At 34.8% G+C, this 21,517-nt stretch overlaps 1 protein-coding gene and 1 long non-coding RNA gene across 2 annotated transcripts; both read right to left on the reverse strand.

Annotated features, from left to right (window-relative positions):
* Positions 1–1,265: 1,265 nt before the first annotated feature.
* LOC149171893 (uncharacterized) lies at positions 1,266–2,070 on the reverse strand. Its single transcript, XR_016259588.1, has 3 exons — positions 2,014–2,070; positions 1,770–1,897; positions 1,266–1,294 (listed from the first exon to the last, which is right to left on the reverse strand). It is a non-coding gene; the product is annotated as an uncharacterized LOC149171893 (long non-coding RNA).
* A 176-nt stretch (positions 2,071–2,246) lies between these two features.
* LOC149171894 (cysteine-rich repeat secretory protein 38-like) lies at positions 2,247–3,576 on the reverse strand. The gene is made up of 3 exons (XM_089426122.1): positions 3,561–3,576; positions 2,587–3,015; positions 2,247–2,494 (listed from the first exon to the last, which is right to left on the reverse strand). Exons 1-3 carry the CDS (start codon positions 3,574–3,576, stop codon positions 2,247–2,249), a joined length of 693 nt encoding a protein of 230 aa, XP_089282248.1.
* Positions 3,577–21,517: the final 17,941 nt, after the last annotated feature.

Genomic DNA, 21,517 nt, shown 5'->3' on the forward strand with positions numbered 1-21,517 from the left:
TTAAATTGTGGAAGCCTTATTCTAAGATAAGTCCATGTCCATAAACATAGACATAATAAAAAACCTCATTAATCTAGAGATTTTCAATATCCGGCTAAACTAGATTTAGATTCTAAAAATATTTCAAAATACAATATACAGGAGCTAAATTAATTCTTATATATAAAATTCTAAAATAGACAGAATCCTTCAACTCTGACTGAAGATCAAAATGTCATCCAAATATACCACAAAAACATACTGTCTATGTCATCCTGTCTATCTGAACAAAGTCACAAAGGCATATAAAATTCTAAAATAGACAGAATCCTTCAACTCTGACTGAACTCTGACTGAAAATCAAAATGTCATCCAAGTATACCACAAAAACATACTGTCTATGTCATCCTGTCTATCTGAACAAAGTCACAAAAGCAGACTTTGTCGGATCTTGTCTACTGTCCTTGGATCCTGTCTATGGCAAGCTTTGTTCAGACAGACAGTGTCAACAAAAGTTGGGATTCTGCCTGCGTACACAAAAGACCAATCTATGCAATTCAGGGCTTGTTTCTCATCTCACATTTCAAGCTAATCTCACTATGATGTTGTAACGTGTTGGGTATACGACCAAATAGTCCCACATTGACTAGAAGTGGGGAGGATCATGGGTATATAAGGATGGACAAATATCTCCATTGGTATGAGGCCTTTTGGGGTAAGTCCAAAAGCAAATCCATGAGGGCTTAGGCCCAAAGTGGACAATATCATACCATTGTGGAGATATGTGGTGTCCAGAGTTCTAACAAGTGGTATCAGAGCCATGCCCCGAAGTTAGCCAAGTGGATGAATCCTCGGAATGTTGAACGAAGGTGGTGGGCCCCGGTAATATCACGATGGGATCCGTGGATGAGCTCAGTTAGACAGGCGGTGTGCTCCGGATTCTTCATGGACGGAGGTAGGTGGTGCTCCATGTAAGGCGTGTGCTTCCAACGCATTGGAGCAGAGAATCCTGGTTGGTAGAGAGTGGACGGATGGATAATCGTTTGAGGGGAGGCTCGATGGTCCTTTGTTCGAGGGGAGGATTGTTGGGTATACGACCAAATAGTCCCACATTGACTAGAAGTGGGGAGGATCATGGGTATATAAGGATGGACAAATATCTCCATTGGTATGAGGCCTTTTGGGGTAAGTCCAAAAGCAAATCCATGAGGGCTTAGGCCCAAAGTGGACAATATCATACCATTGTGGAGATATGTGGTGTCCAAAGTTCTAACATAACGCTTCTTCCCATCATGCCGGCTACGTTTGTTTGCGTCTGCATATGTGCATGACAATAATTATAAGTTTTATTAATAAATTAATGGAAGTCAGTCACCGAATAAGATTTTATCAAGGCTCTTATTGGGGAGGTACTCTTAAACGAGCAACCTTTCTAATCCCTCTGCATACCAGCCGCGTAAGTTCACAGAATTATTATGTTGAATTTTTAATACAAGTTTAACTTCATTTAGAAATTCCTTCCTTCAATGGATGTGAAGGACATACATCCATGGACATTTTTTTCACAACTATTTCTTTTCCATCCTCGTTAGTCCCCTTGAATGATTTAAACAAAAAAAAATCTAATGAAACTTTTGTAAAGTAATTAAGCGTAATTTGCTTCCCGCAATACACTCGTTTTGAGGCTACTAAATTACTAATCTACATCCAACGCTCACTGGTGCGATGAGACCATCCTGTATTATTACTATAATTTAAGGTGTACACACTTTCTTAGCCTTATATGTTACCTTGTATACAGGACCAAAGCCTTCCTCTCCGAGCTTGTTGTCATCATGAAAGTTATTCGTGGCACCTGGTAATGTTTCCATCTTAAATACCATATGTCCATCAGGATCGGTTGCTGTGTTTTCCTCATCTGTATCATGAAAATACAGAGTTTACCTTTTGAACAAGCAAAATATGCACTCCAATCCAACTACATGTGGCAGCTTTCGATAACAAGCAATACCCAAGAGTGGTTAATATAAATACCTTCATAGCCTTTTCCGAATGTGGCGGATTTCAGTCTCTTCCCAGTTGCAAACAAGCATGCCATGAATGCGAAAGCCACCCCCCAACAACACCTAAAATTAAAATTGTGCGTGTGCCTTTGTGTGAAGACTTGGCCTCATGTGCTTTATTAGCTACCCCTGTGTACTGTTCAGTGCAAACGTGGCCGAATTAAAAAAAGGATATATTGCATAAAGGAGTATGCAGCTTTGACTTCAATACTGAATTCCTGCAGCCGTGTCAGAAGTGAACATTTTACTGATTGAGTATGACAGGCACCTTCTGCAATCACGAGTAGAGAGATCTCTGGTGCACTGAACCAGACCGTAAATCGTTTGGGACGCCGAATCCAGAGCTGTAGACAAAGCAGAGCGTTTCGTTTCGCTTGCTGCTTCAATTGACAGTTTCTCTAACAGATTCAAAGTCAGGCGGGACAAAACACAACCGTGTTCCCGCTGAAGGTCTAAGCGTAATTAGACCCCAAATCGGTATCCAGTTGTCCGATGAAATTATAGTTTCCATATCGTAAGAAGCACTGAAAAGGCCAGATACTACCGCAAACGGCATTCCCACAAATTTGTCGAATATTAGTGGCTGCAAATTGCCAACAACTGAAGCACTGGTCGGCTGTCATGTCTTCTCTGCATTGGAGGAGGCCATATATTCTGTTAGGACTTTGGACATACACAGATATATTAAACCCACTTTTGTTGGCCCCTTGAGCAAGACGATCAAATACCATGTTCAGGTTTTTCTCAAACGTACTGCCTCCTGTATAGTTACTGCCATCGCATTTAGTTGTCGGTTCACCTGTCGCTGCGTTGCAAATGTGTCCATGAAACGTAATGCTGAGATGAAGGTCGAAACAAGAATGATGGAGTAGAAAAGCGTAATATTTTGGCTGATCAAGAGAGAGCGTGCAGGATCCCTTCCATGAAACTTCATATTCGTTACAATTACGATCGCCATCGAGCACTGGAGAACCTGCACAGATGTTCTCCACAGAGCATACCGACGATACTAAAAAAATTATTCTGTTCTGTGTGGGCTATTAATCAATAAGAACAATACAACTAGACAGCCCTATCCACACACCCGCTCGGCAGACACATATCCACTCAATTTTCAATTCAAAGTCACTTTTAAAAATGATAGATAATGAATTACACCTGCCAGTCTGACCCTAAAAGATAAAACTGCTTTAGCTAAAATTATTTATTTGAGTTTATGGTGGTAATAGATTTAGTTTAATAATTTTGTTCGGTTGAAAAAGTTAAAATGGTTTTGAAATGAGTTGTGTTAGTGTGATTTTTTGGAGTTGAAAAATTTAGGTAAAATCTTGATTTGTGTTATTTAAATTGGTTTTTTGACTATATATATGGATTCAACGCTTTGAAAAACCTCAAGCTACTTCGATTGTGCAAAGTTTGAGGTGAAATCTTGACTTGTTTATTTAAATTAGTTTTTTGACTATATGTATGGATTCAGCATCTTGAAAAACCCAAAGGACTTCCATTGTGCAGAGTTACCAATCAAGCTTGTCATTAGAACGGAAAAACTTCCAAAAAGTTTTTTAAAATATCTATAAGTGAAAGATGACTTAATCTATCTGGAAGAGTTTTGCTTGATAATCAGGAAACACAAAAACTTTATTAAGTTAATTGCAATTTATAATAATTAACTTCCAATTTTAAATTTTGATTTTTTGCCAATCTTCTTGTCATTTAATTTATATAATTTGTTCTAATTTAATAATTTTACTTAAACTTTTATTATAATTTTTTTTAATAATAAAATAAAATTACAAATTCAACTTCAATAACTTTTTACTTCAATCCTCCAATTTAATAAATTTGTAATAAACAATAAATTTATTAAACTACCACTCAAACAATTTAATAATAATTTTGGATTACCACATTCCAATTACAAATTACAAATTCAATAAATTTGTAATAAATAATAACCTTATTAAACTACTAGTCAAACAATACCTAACTTTATCGAACCACCTCTTATCAATCTACTAGTCAAATCTTTACTTAAACTTATTTCTAGAATCTAACAGAAAAGTAATAATTAATAATGAATTAACTTATTTAATCAAACAAAATAATAATTAATACAATCATATAAATTAAATATCGACTTAAATTAAAATATTTATTAATTAATTAATTAATCATTTTAATTATAATAAAATTTGATAAAAATATTTATTAATATACAACGAAAAACAAAGGACTTAACTTTGTTTCGTTTCATACTGATCGCATACACAGAATCTAAATGCACAAGCTTAATCATCAACGGGCAAAGCCAACTACATAATACAAGGCATCAGAAAAGGCAGGAATGAGCTTCATTCATGGCGGGCAAACATTATGCTCGGAAGTGTACATCATTAAATGCATATGTTGACATGCATGGGCGGCTCGATGTTCATTGGTAGCCTAGCAGCCGCAGTCATGCCATATACTGACTTTAATATTCTTCACCAAACTTCACATTAAGCAGAATTGCTCACACTAAATTTGAACATTATTTTAACCATGGTAATAAAATAATACTTTCTAGGGTGTAATTAATTTGTTTGGTATTATTATTGCAGTTGGGGCGTGTGCATTCGGATCATTTGCCAAAAAAATATATTGTGGGAATGTGGGAGCTGCTCGTTCTCATCTCTATAGGAATGGCATTGGGTGTTGCAGATTAGGTGCTTTGGCATATTTGCAGTTTTGACGGTTTGATATATACTCAAAAACATTGCAAAACCATTCTTATATATTGAAATTGTTTAAATCTTGGGTTGCTATGAATTTGTTACAGAGTTAGTGGTAATAATATTTTATAATCAATTATTTCAATTATAGAGTTCAGGTTTATGTGATCCATATCAAGTTTATGAGAGATTTTTTGGCGAAAATCACATGGAATATCATTTGTCGACGCGTTTCGAACCAACTAGATGAACCACACTAGTTGGTTCGAAACGCGTCGACAAATGGTATATGAACCACACTAGTTGGTTCGAAACGCGTCGACAAATGGTATTCCATGTGATTTTAGCCGAAAAATCTCTCATAAACAATTATTTCAATTCCATAAAATCTTCTTATAAGTGCATTCAAATGATCTTGTGGTGATGGATCATATTGAATATTATGTCTTTTTTTAAATATGCTATTTAAAAAAATATGAAAGTCTCAAAACAAAATCGTATGTTTCTCTAAATTGTGAATCAAAGTCCACCGACACTAACTTAGCATTCAAAATACAACAATGTTCAACGTGACTCGTGAATATGGATCATGGAATAGGTAAACCATAAGAAGCGTAAGATTTGAATTTGCACATTTCATCAGATTGAATTTGCATAACATTCATATAAATTTTCATAGCGTTTTTATGGGTGGAGCCACAGATGGTAGCTCGAGGTTACTCCCATTAATGGTAGACCATGCTAAGGTAGTAGGAAGTGGAATGCTAGAGAATTTAAATAGTCTTTAAATTCAAACTATGTTTTGTACTAGTTTCAAGGCATGACTCTTATAAAATAGAGGTATTATATATTTTTAGATTTTACCTATGGAATTAGACGTTTTGATGGGTTGCATAGATATACCACATGTCAAACCTGAAATGGAAAAATTTTCACCATTGTAAAATACGTTATTCACCCCGGGGGGACGTTAAATTACAGGCCTGCCACTGACCTAAGAAGGTTGAGGAGAGGCATTACCAAGTACGTTCCATAACTAGCGCTTGGAAATAACCCTTCAATGGTACTTCTATAGACCCACTTCTATAAATATCATCTTTTCACCATCTTAATGGGCAGTTGTAGCCTCACAGACATGTTGCTGACAGGGATGCCTTGTTACTCAAAACAGAGAGACTTTTTATGACATAATCATGTTCTGTGGTAAACACTTGGTTAGAGAAACCCGCCTATGAATAATTAGACATGATTAAACTGACTCAGATAATATCTTACAACCTTTATGAAATTCGGTACAGGCATACAATACCTAGGACGAACCCACAACCAATTGTGTAAGGGAACGTGGCATCAACTCAGGAGGATATTCGCCGCAATGAACAACAAGGAAACAACACAATAACACAACAAGGAATCACCAAACTACAATCTACAGGTGATAGCTCTGACAGCTTCTGAATTTGGCCAATATGAGATTATTAATCAATTCTCAGGCACCCACTATTCTAGGAATCAACCTATATGCGACAAGGATTACTTCAAGATACACGACCTGGTATTGATGGGATAGGATAAACAAAGATACAATTGTGGATGGATCGAGCGAGGGATGAATGGATCAATGAATGAATCGTGGATGCATAGGACCACTATTATATGAATTTAGAGCGTATTAAAGCACAAGACATAGGTCTCTTTCTCATTTCTATTATTCTACTTTGTCTATTTGAGTTTAGCCCACCTCGCTTTCATTAAGTTGTCACTCTCCACTTCGTGAAAATCCATAAATAGAGGGGCATCCATAAACTCATATACTTAGCTAGTTTTCAAATTTAATTCCATAACTAAAAATTTGCAGTTTGTTGGTAATTTGATTTCACCTCCATAGAGGGCACCAATTTTCACACCGATACTTTATTTGGAATGACAATACATGTAAAACCACTTTTATAAACACACAGATTCACATACATTCTCCTGCATTCATAAGCAAATGTCTTTGCAAAAAATAAACTATCGCAAATACTCATGGTGATTTTTCTTCTTCTTCTCCACAAGTTCTTGATAGCTTATTCAATGTTCAAATCCGAGACAAAGTTATTTTCAAGGAAATTCTTTCCTATGGAAACCTAAGCGACACATATATTCTTTCATCTCGATCAAAAAACATTATGTGAATCATCTATATGAGGCATTCTATGGGAAATGTAAGGTATTTGTAATAAAATTTTCATCACCCTGGCAGTTATCAACTCTCCCACCATATTACCTGTTGAAATATAATTTCAACTGCAAGATTATTTTATTTGTGATGCGATCTATCACATATCGCAAATCGCAACTCACCTTGTCACCCTTCGATATGTGTTGTGTTTTTCTGGCGATCGCGATGGTGCGATGCGATCCGATCGCATATCGCAGATCGCACCATATATGTGTGGTCCATTTTTGTGTTCTGCCAAAAGCCATTTCTGCGATGCGATCTAAATGAAGTCAACGATTGAGTACAGGGCTACAGCATGAATTTTACGTGAAGTAAATGTTACATTTATTGACCGCCAGTAAATGTCAGTAAAACAGTAAATGCAATTTACTGTGGTTGGTAAGTTTTGGTGAAGTTTTTAATTTTATTTCAGCGGGAGTATGTGCTCAAGTAATAGTCGGTAAAAGCATTTAATTTCCATTATTTCTTTTACGGGCATGGTAAGTGAAAATGTGAAGTAAGTTTCTTTTGTTGTCATATATATATTTGTAATGTTTTTTTTGTGTTAGAGTGTGAAGAGGGGAGACGCAGCAGCGCCCAGGTAATAGAATTGTAATACACAGCAGTGTAAATTGTGTTGTAATGCACAGCAGTGCGAAGAAGTGAAAATATAGAACGCAGCAGCGCGTGAATGAAAAAGAAAGAGCAGCAGCAAAATAGAATATACAGCAGACACAGCAGTCTGAGTCTTTTGTTTTTTTTGTAAATCCCCTGTGAGAGAGGAAGAAACCATAGTTTGTAACAACAGTTTTTATTAATGAATAGAAATTTGTTTGTGTGTGAAATCTCTGTCTACTCAAAGAAATTTTAAAGCTTCCCTGTGCTAAGATCCTGTGTTTAAAACAGAGCATTGTTCTCTGTTCTGTGATTTTGTTTTTGGGATTTTGACAGAAAAATCCCCAATAGTGGTATCAGAGCTAGTTCAGGCTATTTGAAGGGTTCAAAGAAGCTGAAGGAAGGTTTCTTGTTGCAGCAGCTTCTCCAGCAAAGTGAAGTCTCAGGCAAAAGAATCCAAGGTATTTCTCTTAAATACTTGACTGTATTTTGAAGCATAGTTAAGAGTGCAAAAATGGCTTGCACCAGCACCAGCAATAGCATGGGTATGTAGCTCCCACTATTTGATGGTAAAAACTTTGTCTATTGGGCATTAACAATGAAAGCCTTGTTTGCTTCCCAAGACTTATGGGAAATAGTTGAGGATGGTTTTGAACAACCAGCAGATGAAAATGAGTTTAATGCATTAACTCAGGGAGAGAAGGATTTGTTAAAGAGCCACAAGAAGAAGGGCTCAAAAGCCCTCTTCTTCTTGTATCAGTGCATGGAAGCGTGTTTCCAAGGTTAGCAGCAGCTAAGACATCCAAAGAAGCATGGCAAACTCTTAAAACAACCTATCAAGGCATGGAGAAAGTGAAGACAACAAAACTACAGTTGCTGAGGAAAGATTTTGAGAACCTGTGTATGAAGGAGTCAGACAATATTGACTCATTCTTCACTCAAGTAATTGGCCTGGTCACATAAATAAGATCTCATGGAGAGATACTTGAAGAAGAAAGGGGATTGTGGAGAAACTATTGAGGTGCCTACCCTCAAGGTTCCATGTGATTGTCACCACCATAGAAGAGACAAAGGATCTCTCAAACTTTTCAGTTGATGAACTTCATGCATCACTGATTACACATGAGCAGAGGTTGAGTAGAAATGAAAACTCATCTCTAGAGCAAGCCTTCAAGACCCAGATGTCCTTTGGAAGAGGAAGAGGTCAAGGTAGAGAAAACAAGAGAGGAAGAGGCAGAAGCCAGAACAGAGGCGGAATGAACAGTCCAGCAAATGCTCAAGGAAGAGGCAGCAATCCAAATCAGAATCAAGGTCAAGGCAGCAGCCAACAAGGAGGACAACATCATGCTCAAGGACAAAGGTATGAAAAACCCAATGTCCAATGTTATTATTGTAAAATATATGGGCATTATGCCAGTGAATGTAGAAAGAAGAAGCATGATGTGAGTAATAGCTCTAATGCAAATATTACTAGAGAAAATGTCAGCCAAGATAATGTATTGTTAGCTTGTAACATGGCTGAAACAAATAGTGAAGATATATGGTTTCTAGACTCCGGTTGCAGCAACCATATGACAGGAAACATAGCTTTGTTTTCTGCTTTAGATCAAAATGTGAAGTCACAAGTCACACTTGGGACTGATAGCAAAATTTCTGTTATGGGTAAAGGAGAAGTTAAAATATTTACAAAGCAAGGTGAAAAGAAAACCATAACAGATGTCTATTATGTTCCTGGAATGAGATGTAACCTCTTGAGTATTGGACAACTTGTTCAAAAAGGTTACAATGTTTTCTTTGTGAATGATGTATGCACCATCATGGATATTCCACCCAGCAAAATATGTATTGCTGAAGTGAGGATGGCGAGGAACAAAATGTTCCCTCTCAGAATAAGAGCAGAATTGAAAAACAAAGAAGTAATTGCAGCAGTTTCCCAAGAGGCTTTCCAAAGCCAACCAAAAGATGAAAATTGGTTGTGGCACTTGAGATTTGGACATCTCAACTTTGGAGGTCTTAACTTGTTGAGTAGAAAAGGAATGGTAAGAGGATTACCATTGATAGAGAAACCGGACAGCCTTTGTGAAGGCTGCATATTGGGAAAACAACACAGAGAAAGTTTTCCAAGCGGGAAAAGCATAAGGGCAAAAGCACCCTTAGAAATTGTCCACTCAGATTTATGTGGACCAATGCAAACCCATCTTTAGCAGGCAGCCAATATTTTCTAACATTCATTGATGATTTTACAAGAAAGACTTGGGTTTATTTCTTGAAGAACAAATCGGAAGTGTTTGAAAAATTCTGAAATTTCAAAGCACTCGTGGAAAATCAAAGTGGGCTGCGCATCAAAGTTTTGAGAACAGACAGAGGAGGTGAGTATATCTCCAAAGAATTTTTATGTTTTTGCAGAGAAAATGGAATTCACAAGCAATTCACAGCAAGGTACACCCCACAGCAAAATGGAGTTGCTGAAAGGAAGAACAGACCATCATGGATATGGCGAGGAGCATGTTGAAGGCAAAGCATTTGCCAAATGATTATTGGGCTGAAGCCATAAACTGTGCAGTATATATCTTGAATAGATGTCCTACAAAAGCTGTGATGAACAAAGTGCCGGAAGAAGCATGGAGTGGGAGAAAGCAAGGAGTCACCCACATGAAAATTTTTGGATGTGTGGCCTATGCACACATTCCTGACCAGTTAAGGAGGAAGTTGGACAACAAAGGGGAGAAATGTATCTTCATCGGATACAGTGAGGAATCCAAGGCTTACAGGTTGTATATCCCATCCACCAAGAAGTTCTTTGTGAGCTGAGATGTTCAGTTCATTGAGGAGGAAGCTTGGGATGGAAGCATAGAGAAAACATTTAATGTTAAAAACTATTTGTCTCATGATGAAGATGATGAAGAGATGGTAGAAATACATCCCCAAACAGTGGCGCCAACACAAGGACATCAAGGAACACCCTTGAGGAGAAATGAGAGTGCTTCTCCAAGCACACCACAAGGAGGAAATTCAAGTGCATCTTCAAGCACTTGCACACCGAATGAAAGAGGTAAGAAATTCAGAAACTTAAGTGACATTTATAATGAAGGAATGAATTCCTTATTTGCCTTGTATTGTCATGTTGATGATCCTATTCATTTCAAAGATGCTATTAAAAATATAAGAAATGGATAGAAGCTATGGATGAGGAGATGAATGCCATAGAAAGAAACAAGACATGGGATTTGGTTGAGCTACCAAAAGGTAAAGAAGTCATTGGAGTCAAATGGGTCTATAAGACCAAGTGCAATGCTGAAGGCAAAATTGAAAGACACAAGGCAAGGCTGGTTGTCAAGGGATACAAGCAGCAATATGGAAGAGATTATGAGGAAACTTTCGCACCTGTTGCAAGAATGGAAACTGTGAGAGCAGTGCCATCCATAGCAGCTCAAAACAAATGGAAAGTTTACCAGATGGATGTGAAGTCGACATTCCTAAATGGAGTGTTAAAGGAGGAGGTTTACATTGAACAACCTCTAGGCTATGAAAAAAAAGGCCAAGAGCACAAAGTTTGCAGATTGAAGAAAGCTCTTTATGGGCTGAAGCAAGTGCCAAGAGCGTGGTACAGTAGAATAGACTCCTATCTACTGGAACATGAATTTGACAAATGTGAGGGAGAACCCACAGTCTACATCAATGAAAAGGATGGCAAGATTTTAATTGTTGTCTTGTATGTTGATGATGTAATTTTTATAGGTAATGATGACTACCTCATTGAGAACTTCAAATCAGTCATGAAAGAGGAATTTGAGATGACTGACATGGGTTTGCTGAGATACTTCTTAGGAATAGAAGTAGATCAAAATGAAAATGGAATTTTTATCTCTCAAGCAAGATATGTAAATGAAGTGTTGAGAATATTTAATATGCAAGAGTGCAAGGAATCAATCACTCCCACGATAATGGGATTAAAACTCAGCAAAGAGGACAGCAGCAAGGATTTTGATCCTAGCTTATATAAGAGCATAATTGGCAGCCTTATGTATTTAACTGCAACTAGGCCTGACATAATGTTTGTTGTTAGTTTGATTTCCAGATTCATGGAGAGGCCAAAAGAGGCACATTGGCAGGCAGCAAAAATAATTTTAAGGTATGTCAAAGGTACCAAAAAGTTTGGCATATTATATAGTGTCTCAGAAAGTTCAGATTTAATTGGATACACAGATAGCGATTGGGCTGGAAGTGTGGATGATCGGAAAAGCACATCCGGTTACGTTTTTCACATGGGTTCAGGAGGCATTTCATGGGCTTCTAAGAAGTAGTCCATTGTAGCATTGTCTACAGCAGAAGCAAAGTACGTGGCAGCTATAGCAGCAATGTGTCAAGCGGTTTGGATGAGAAGAATGTTGAGGAGCTTAGGCCAAGAGCAGGCAAAAAGCAACAGTTATTTTCTGTGACAATAGCTCAGCTATGCGTTGTCCAAGAATTCTGTGTTTCACAAGCGAACGAAACACATTGATACAAGGTTCCATTACATCAGAGAATTGGTGAACAATGGAGAAATTGTTTTACAACATTGTAGCACTCAGGAACAGGTTGCGGATATTCTGACCAAGCCATTGGACCAGAAAAGCTTTGAATTTTTAAGGAAGCATCTGGGTATGATTGATAACCCAGCAGTTGAAATTAAAGGGGAGTGTTGAAATATAATTTCAACTGCAAGTTTATTTTATTTGCGATGCGATCTATCGCATATCGCAAATCGCAACTCACCTTGTCACCCTCCGATATGTGTTGTGTTTTCTGGCGATTGCGATGGTGCGATGCGATCCGATCGCATATCGCAGATTGCACCATATATGTGTGGTCCATTTTTGTGTTCTGCCAAAAGCCATTTCTGCGATGCGATCTAAATGAAGTCAACGATTGAGTACAGGGCTGCAGCATGAATTTTACGTGAAGTAAAGGTTACATTTATTGACCGCCAGTAAATGTCAGTAAAACAGTAAATGCAATTTACTGTGGTTGGTAAGTTTTGGTGAAGTTTTTAATTTTATTTCAGCGGGAGTATGGGCTCAAGTAATAGTCGGTAAAAGCATTTAATTTCCATTATTTATTTTACGGAGCATGGTAAGTGAAAATGTGAAGTAAGTTTCTTTTGTTGTCATATATATATTTGTAATTTTTTTTTGTGTTAGAGTGTGAAGAGGTGAGATGCAGCAGCGCCCAGGTAATAGAATTGTAATACACAGCAGTGTAAATTGTGTTGTAATGCACAACAGTGCGAAGAAGTGAAAATATAGAACGCAGCAGCGCGTGAATGAAGAAGAAAGGCAACAACAACAAAATAGAATATACAGCAGACACAACAGTCTGAGTCTTTTGTTTTTTTTGTAAATCCCTCTGTGAGAGAGGAAGAACCATAGTTTGTAACAACAGTTTTTATTAATGAATAGAAATTTGTTTGTGTGTGAAATCTCTGTCTGCTCAAAGAAATTTTAAAGCTTCCCTGTGCTAAGATCCTGTGTGTTTAAAACAGAGCATTATTCTCTGTTCTGTGATTTTGTTTTTGGGATTTTGACAGAAAAATCCCCAACATTACCAGTCATAAGATGTTGGAAGTCATAATTTAGAATAGGCACAAAATAAAATGGATTATTGAGTGGAAAAAAATCCTGACACTTCGTGGAAATGAAAAGAGATAAACACGTTCCAATAGACAACATCATAGTTTCCTATAATGCTCTAAGCAAATCATTTATGATTTTAATACATTATAAAACAAAATACTATAAGATTGTTGAAATTCTGGATTCAATGTCATTGTGTAGAGTTATGTTTAGCACTCTCACTAGCGAAATCTTTGAGGATAGGATGGGGATCTTCACCCCAGTAATCATATATGGTTGATGATAATGGTGATGGTGTATTTGATACAATGTGGTGGAAATTATCTGACCTTCTTCTCTATTTGGCAGCTTGCCAGACTCTGGTCAGATCCTTGGAATTGTGCATAAAATAGTTCGAATATGGATTGTGATATTCTCCGCCTATTCGGTACTGCATCTTACCTTCTCACTTGAAGATGACTCTAAAGCTGCTGATAAAGTAGTTTCATATTTTACGAGTTGATTCTTGCAGCCTGCATCCCAGCGTGTTCTAAACTCACAAACTAGGTAAGTAATATAAAAGGTTTTTGTTCTTGCACTATCCTTTCCATTTGAAGTTGTTACGGCGTATCCTGAAACAAATTCCCAGGAGGGGTAAGTAAATTCAAGAGAGCAGAAGGAAGGAATTTATTAAGTGACTAATGTAGCGTAGGTGTCCTCTGGCATATAAATTAATGGAATGAACTATGACAATGAGGAAAATTTGTGAACTTCCACGTATGAATCGAGGGCATGAGGCATCGTAGGTTGGGTGAAGAAGATGACTAGTCAGAAAGAGAAGTTATGAAGATTATAGATGGAAAATTAATAAAGTTCCCAAGGAGGAGACGAGATCTTCTTAGTAGCTCTACTCTGCACACAAGAGAAGCTTGTGCACAGACCTAGCAGAGTGAGATAGTGTTTACGCTCACATACTATAACCCATGCTATAATTTTGACGTTTCCATGTGCCCAAATAAAGACGTCATTGTCCATGTTACCAAGTAAATCAATGGTGGCATCGTCCACATAAACTCATTACAAATCGGCTTAGTTTCATCCCATTGGCCATTTATCATTTCCATCTTATATTTAACCATGACTTTAAAATACTTGTTTTTCTGGATTTGTATTTCATTTTATGTAAAGGTAATGGAATAATATTTAATCATATTTTGATTAATAAAAAATAATTAAAAGAATTCTAACGTTATATATATATATATATATATATAATTTTGAAGATTATGTAACAATGGAAAATGACATCTTAAATATAGTTGTGATTTGTCATGGGTTTAAAGTTTGTAATCATGAGGAATGATATGGTGACTACATTCTGAGCACAATGAAGTGTGAGAATCGTTATCAATTATGGATATATTTATGAAAATATTTGCTCGGCTTTACAACCACATGTCACAACGAAGAAAATTTGTGAACTGATAACATATGAATCGAATCAGAGGACAACCCCCAGAAATTTGACTTCCAAACGATGCCACTGAGGTTCCTCTTGTTCACATCTAGCACCAATATGAATTGAATCACTGAATGTAGACTTTATAGACACGAGGTTCTGAATATAGACTTTAGAGACATGAGGATTATTTAGATACAGGAAGATTATTCAACAAAGAGGAAGTTGTGCTCTCAAAGTTTTCTTTTGTATTCAACGGGTAAAATTCTGCACTATCATGAACTCCTATATCATTTCTTGGAACTCGTGAGGTTTTCAACCATTCTCTGAAATGTGAAATCTTAAAATCAATTCCAATACATTATCATTGGTAGAGATTTTAGCTTGATTTTAGTGTTTAATTTTGAGTTATGTTTCAAAAATATAGAAGCCCAATGTTGATATCAGGTCTATTGTTTGCTACATAGCATGAAATTTCTCTCACCACAATCGGAGACTAGAATTCCACAACTTTCAAGCAAGATATTGGTTTAGTGTACAAGAGGGTTTCCACCATTAGTCGCTCACCTCTCAGTTTTAAAGGCAAAATCACTCATGGTAATGCAATTGAGTCATCAGAGGGTGTTGATTGTATAGCATGCAGAGATTTTCGAAGTCCCTTGGAGTACATAAAAGCTCTAGGTCGCGGATATTAGGGCACTGTAAACAAAGGTGAAAGCTCTTCTACAGGGCAATGTTGGAAGAATGGGGAACATCCCTCAAGTGCCTTCTGGCAAACCTTAAACAAGGAGGTGGATAAATTCAGTAAGCCTTCTCTTTTGTTCGCTGGGATTCAAGGAAGGAGAACTCTCAATCACTATTTTGGACCATAATGGACTCGAAGTATAGGTCAAGAAAGGGGATTCTACTATGTGGATATATAAATTGTACACCACTTTAGACCAAGAGGGCCATGACAATGGATTAATAATCCATGGCAACTTTTGGTTATCGTAATTCTCAGCTCAAGTATGGTTCTTACTATTTATTTTTCAAACTTGGAAATCATAATGTATTCTCATTGCAAACATTTCGTTTTGATATCCAATAATATGGAGAGAAAAAATCAGTGAAAACCAATTTGAACAAGTGAGCCACTCTTCTTATGATATCGTTGGTGCTGTGTTATGGTAAAATGGTTGAAACTTGAAAGTATATATTTTTAGGTTATAATTCCAGCTCCTCTTTGTTTTGGGTTGGAGTTGAGGTATTTATCCCATTGGTATTATACTGGTCTTTTAATTTCCTCTTTACCAAACTCCTCCAAGGCTAAGTTGACTTAAATCTAACTCTAATCTTTGGGGAAAGAATCAAATCATACCCATTAAAAGATAACTTGGTCTGGAGAATTGTTGCAATAGTCAAATTGACTATCAAACTTTATTCTACCTTTAAAAGGAGAGAAAAAAATCGTTATCCTTGTTTATTTATCTGATTTCATAACTTGGACTCATAACATTAGATGGAAAACCACCTATCGATGCCCAAAATCCATGGAATGTTTTTGATGTGTTATCATCTATAACATCCATGGATGTTATAGAAAAGTAAGACTCAAGTAGAGATCACATCCATTGACATGACCCCTTTTGATTGCAAGGACTGGAGTGGTTCCTAGGTCTAGAGGTTAGAAAGTTTTTCCCTTCAGTGTGGCATTGTGCACCCCATAAGGTGACATTGATGATGTACCCTGACATGTAGCACAAGGAGATAGTTTCCTTCCACATTCTCATCTCCTCCTTTCGGTTTTCCTTTGCACCTCTCAGTGCAATTGCTAATCATATTCTTTGTGAGATTTTAGGAGGGAGATATTTGTTATTTGTTAAAATTAGTTTAAAATTGAGAAAATTGTAATTTTTAAGATGCTAAATTTGTATAATTTAAATGTTTTATTTTTTAGATAGTAAATGCACTTTTACATTTAAAAATGTAATTTAAATAATGACTTTGAAGAACTTTCCCTTCAAATAAATTTGGAACCAATTTTGTTACAACAACATAGATACTGTTTGTAAGTCATCATTTCATATACATAACATTTTACTTGTATCTTCTTTCTCACAAAGGATAAAATATGGAATGACCAAGCTGCTATGTTGTTTTTTCATTGCTTTACTTTTGTCTATTGTTTAGGATGCAAAACTCCCAAGTAAGGTTGTTTGATAACCTATAATAAAAAAACATGCAACATAGATTGGAGATTTCATTGGGGTACTAGACCCATTGTCTTCTTTGACTCTATGATTGCTTCATTAGGAATTTGGTATAGTTTTCATCGTCTTCTTTGGCTCTATGATTGCTTCATTAGGAATCTGGTATAGTTTTCAATTGGTTGTAACAATACATTTTAGGTGTCTAGGACAAGAAACCATGGTTTTTTACATTGGATGTAGGCAATTTTGGGTTTTTAATTTCTTATCGTTGTATATATTTCTTTCAAAAAATTGTAAACAAATAGTTAACCCAGAGTTTCCAATGCCCATGCATATTGAGGACTGTTTCTATGCTAGTCTCTAATCAATGTTCTGCACCTGTAATCATCCAACAATATTAGTATATAATATATGTATTTGACCTTATATATATTTAGATTTCATTAACAACTCATAAGTAGGTAGTGACAATGTGTCATTATTAGATAAGGATAAAAGCTATACAATTTGTTATTGTCTAATTAATCGTAATATTAACATTTCTCTCCTCAATCAAATGTTTGAATGGTTGTGCTAATAAGGCAATATGAACTAGTGCATAAACTAGTATTATCTTTAATCTTCAATCTAAAACTTTTGAACTAATCTTTGATGAAGATACTTCTAGAAAACTATCAATATGGATCTTGAATGGTCCATTAGAAATTAATTTTGAAAAATAGTAGAATTTTTGGAAGTGAATAATTTCCATGTTTGAACATTTGCTTTGTTAATTTGTGAATAAATAGGATCATCAATCTATTATTACTGAACAAATAGAGTCATTGAGAAACTTTGTAAATTTAGACAGAATTAGATGTTGAAAAAAATATGAATGATAGTTGAAGAGAAATGGGAGTATTCTAGATTCCATGCCATATATTTCCCCAATAAAATAATTTGAAGAGATAGATTTTAGTTGATTAAATTGTAGATATTTTATTGAGGAGGTTGGTTTTTGTGTTCACATTCCTCTCAATTTGATTAAATTTTAAGTGATAGTATTTCAAAACTTGAATCCTAATTATCATCATTTTAGTACGGATTGTTAGCTAGAAAGTGAGAATTATGAGGAAGGGATCCATTCTTGGACTTCATATTGTTATTTAATAGCTCATAATTGATAATTGTATTTGATACCATGTATTTGGTGGTTTTGGTTGACCACCAAACATTTTCACAACATGCCCTCTTCCTGGAAGGCGTTGGGTAAATCTTTTTTATTTTTTGAATGTAATCCTACCCTTTTTAGGTGCAAGAGAGTTCCATTTCATTTGATTTGTGAATTCCATTGCCAATAACGTCTCTAACTATAATGAACTATTTTGCATTGTAGCCTTCTCCTCCTTTTGACATTTATGTGAATGATGGAGATCAAAACACTAATTCTTCATGTAATGAACTTGATGACAATGTTGGTAGTTAGTGATGTTGAATTGAAACTAGTGAAGTGGAATCTTCTTAAATGAATCCTACATTATAGAAGTGGATTGGTTTGAAATAATAGGAAATATAAAAGGTAACTTCCTTATCATATCCCAGTTTTTTTGTGTTTGTTGCAACATATTTCTTCCCAAGGTTTCATGATGTGATTGGAAAGATCATACTTGATATCCTTATATGAATTCATTATTTTGTTCTGGCTTTAAAAGAAAATTCAAGTTACACCAATAGGAATCCCTCATATTGAATGTTTGCAGATCAATCTCTCTTTTAATAAAAAAAAAATGATCTTATAGTCAGGAATCAAAGATGTTAGTGTATTATGTTGGGAACCAAGATAATACTGAGACTGGGGGTGGGGAGTCGATGTGAATCAATACAATTATGAAACCAATCAAACATGTTGAATCACAAAATGATGCACCAATCATATACGATAAAGAGAAAACCATAAATTTAGGGATATTGACATGGAAACCCAAGGAGAAAACCATAAATCTTCTTTTAACTGTCATGTAAATGCAAGCAACAACTTTAATTTACATCAATTGTTGTACCAAGGAAAAATTTAAAGATGAAAAAGTATTTTAAAATGTAGAAACCTAGGCAAAACTTACTACTCCCTAATATAAAAACTATAAAATGTTTGGCAATATTTTTGTAAAAATATCCAGATTATTTTTAAATATTATTTTTGGCAATAATATTAATAATTAAATTTTAATAATAATAATAATAATAATAATAATAATAATATAATTTATAATGTAATTAATTTTTTTTAAATACTAATAATGTGAGATTTATGGTAAAGTAAGTGCTCTCATATTTACTAATAACTATTTCATTCATATAATTACACTAATTTTATTTTAAAATAATTATATTTCTAAATTTATTATACCAAAATATATATATATATATATTATATTAATAAAAAAATTAAACAAAAATTATTAATCCTCAAAAACTTAAATTTAAACTTTAAATATTTTATAAACTAAAATTTCAAAACCCTTTTATATCCAAATTTCAATAGAAGTGAAATTTTAAAAATCCAAATTTCAGTCGAGTAAAATTTTATAAAACAAAACAAATGGTATACAGTTATTAAGATTTTATTTTTATTTTTATTTTTTAAGCTATTAAATATAAACATTTAAATGCCTCATATTCATCTATTTCACACTTTAAAATACGTGATACCATATATTTTTTTGCTTAAAAAATTAAAAAACTCATCATAAAAAATAATACCATAATCTTTTTGCTTTAAAAAATAAAAAAATTCATCATAAAAAATAATACCATAATTTTTTTCCAAAAACAAAAAATCCACTCCTGGGAGCTTTCAATAACAAGCAATACCGAAGCGTTATGGCGGACTTCAGTCTCTTCGCAGTTGAGAACGCGGATGCCATGAATACGAGAGCCAACCGCCTCACAACACCTAAAATTAAAATTATGTGTGCGCTTTTGTGTGAAGAGTTAGCATCATGTGATTTAACATTAACATTGACAAATATGTTAGAAGTCTAATACTACCTCCAGTCATTTTTTTTCCAAATTGCTTTTTTCAGACTAACATTAATATTATTATTAATTTAATTAAAATTAATATTAACATTACCAACTACTTTAATAATCTCTCTTGTTAGATTTTTTACGGTGCAACTTGGCGGGGTGTATGTGGGTGTGGGGCTTTTATTGTAATCCATTAATACAAAGCTTTTTGCTTTTTGTGATCTCGAGGATCTGGTCACAGTTGTAGGATAGAGGTTCTTTCCTTTTGGGGTGTTTTAAGAGGTTCTGGTCATAGTTGCAGGATATAGGTTCTTTTCCTTTGGGGTGTTCTAAGGTTTGCATCTTAGCTTGCCATTGAGGACATTATTATTGTCGGGGACTCCAAATCCGTTATAGACTGGGTTAATGGTTGTTCCTCGTTGAATGTTTCTTTATTCCACTAGTTTCAGGAGGCTCTGAATCTGAGGGATTCTTTCGTCCATATATCTTTTTCCCATGTCTATGAGGAACATGATTTTGTGGTTGACTATCTTTCAAGGCACAGCGTTTTCTCAACTCCAGGATTCAGGATTTTTTCATCTCAGCTTCCTCGTCAACAACATGGTCCATTCATCTGGTGTCGTACCTAACCTATGATTGGTTTTGGTTTTCTTGCCTCTCATCTTTAGCTTCCCAGGTATGTCTTTCTTTCATTTTGCTGGTTTGGGGTCATTATGATAGGGTTTTTTTCCTTCTTTTGGTATCCATAGGGGTTGTATTACATGCTTTCAGCAAAGTCAGCAAAGTCATATTTTAGTTCACATGTTGTTACATTTTGGGCCCTGGTTCCTCGGGTGGTATCTTTTCAGTCTATTTGGTTTTGTTCTAGGTTTTAGGTTCTTTTGACTTATGTAATGACTTTTATTTAATGAAATCTATTAGTTCTTTTGCCTTAAAAAACTAAGATTAACCCTAACCATCTCTTTTCCAAACTGTTTTTTCTCTAACTTAACCACCCTAATAACCCTATTCCTATTGTGATTTACCTATAACCCTACTCTCTTTCCTAGAAACTACTATTGTCATAGAAAATACTAACAAGTCACAATTAACATTCAAACCAAAACAAGAAAATGATCAACCAAATCAAATATACTTAAATTGAACATGGATGTAAACATTGGTTAGGATGGCATTTTATACCATCATATATAATCATTTATAAAGGTTTATGTGCAAGCTTAATGCTATTTTATTTTTTTTACATTTTCTCATAGATAATGGTTGTTATAGTTCATTTAACACAATCACGGGTATCTTAGTTTTCCCACAATATCAAAACGTTTTTAATTTACCAAACTTCAGAAAGTTAATTGCTCTGATTCTACATCATATTTTTCTAACATTTTAAATAAAAATACTATATTCTATTCACATTCAAACATGATTGCAATTCTCTATAAAATTCCATTACTATCTGTCAAATATTTCAGTAATTAACTTAATATATTTACAATTCTATATAATAAAATTAATAATATTAATAAAAACATTATCACAATTATATATCCTCATATTTTTTTTTCTTTTTGTGTGAAATAAAATTAAATTTATGACCCTTAATATTATTATAAAAAATTTAAAATAAGATTTTATTTTTTTTATATATCCTAATTTTTTTTTATCAAAATTATTTTTACAACAATAAGAATACAAAAA

This window comes from Pinus tabuliformis, chromosome 4_2 (genome assembly GCF_031772625.1).
Source record: "Pinus tabuliformis cultivar Carrire ecotype Pingquan chromosome 4_2, CPIR1, whole genome shotgun sequence".
Classification (NCBI taxonomy): Eukaryota; Viridiplantae; Streptophyta; class Pinopsida; order Pinales; family Pinaceae; genus Pinus; species Pinus tabuliformis.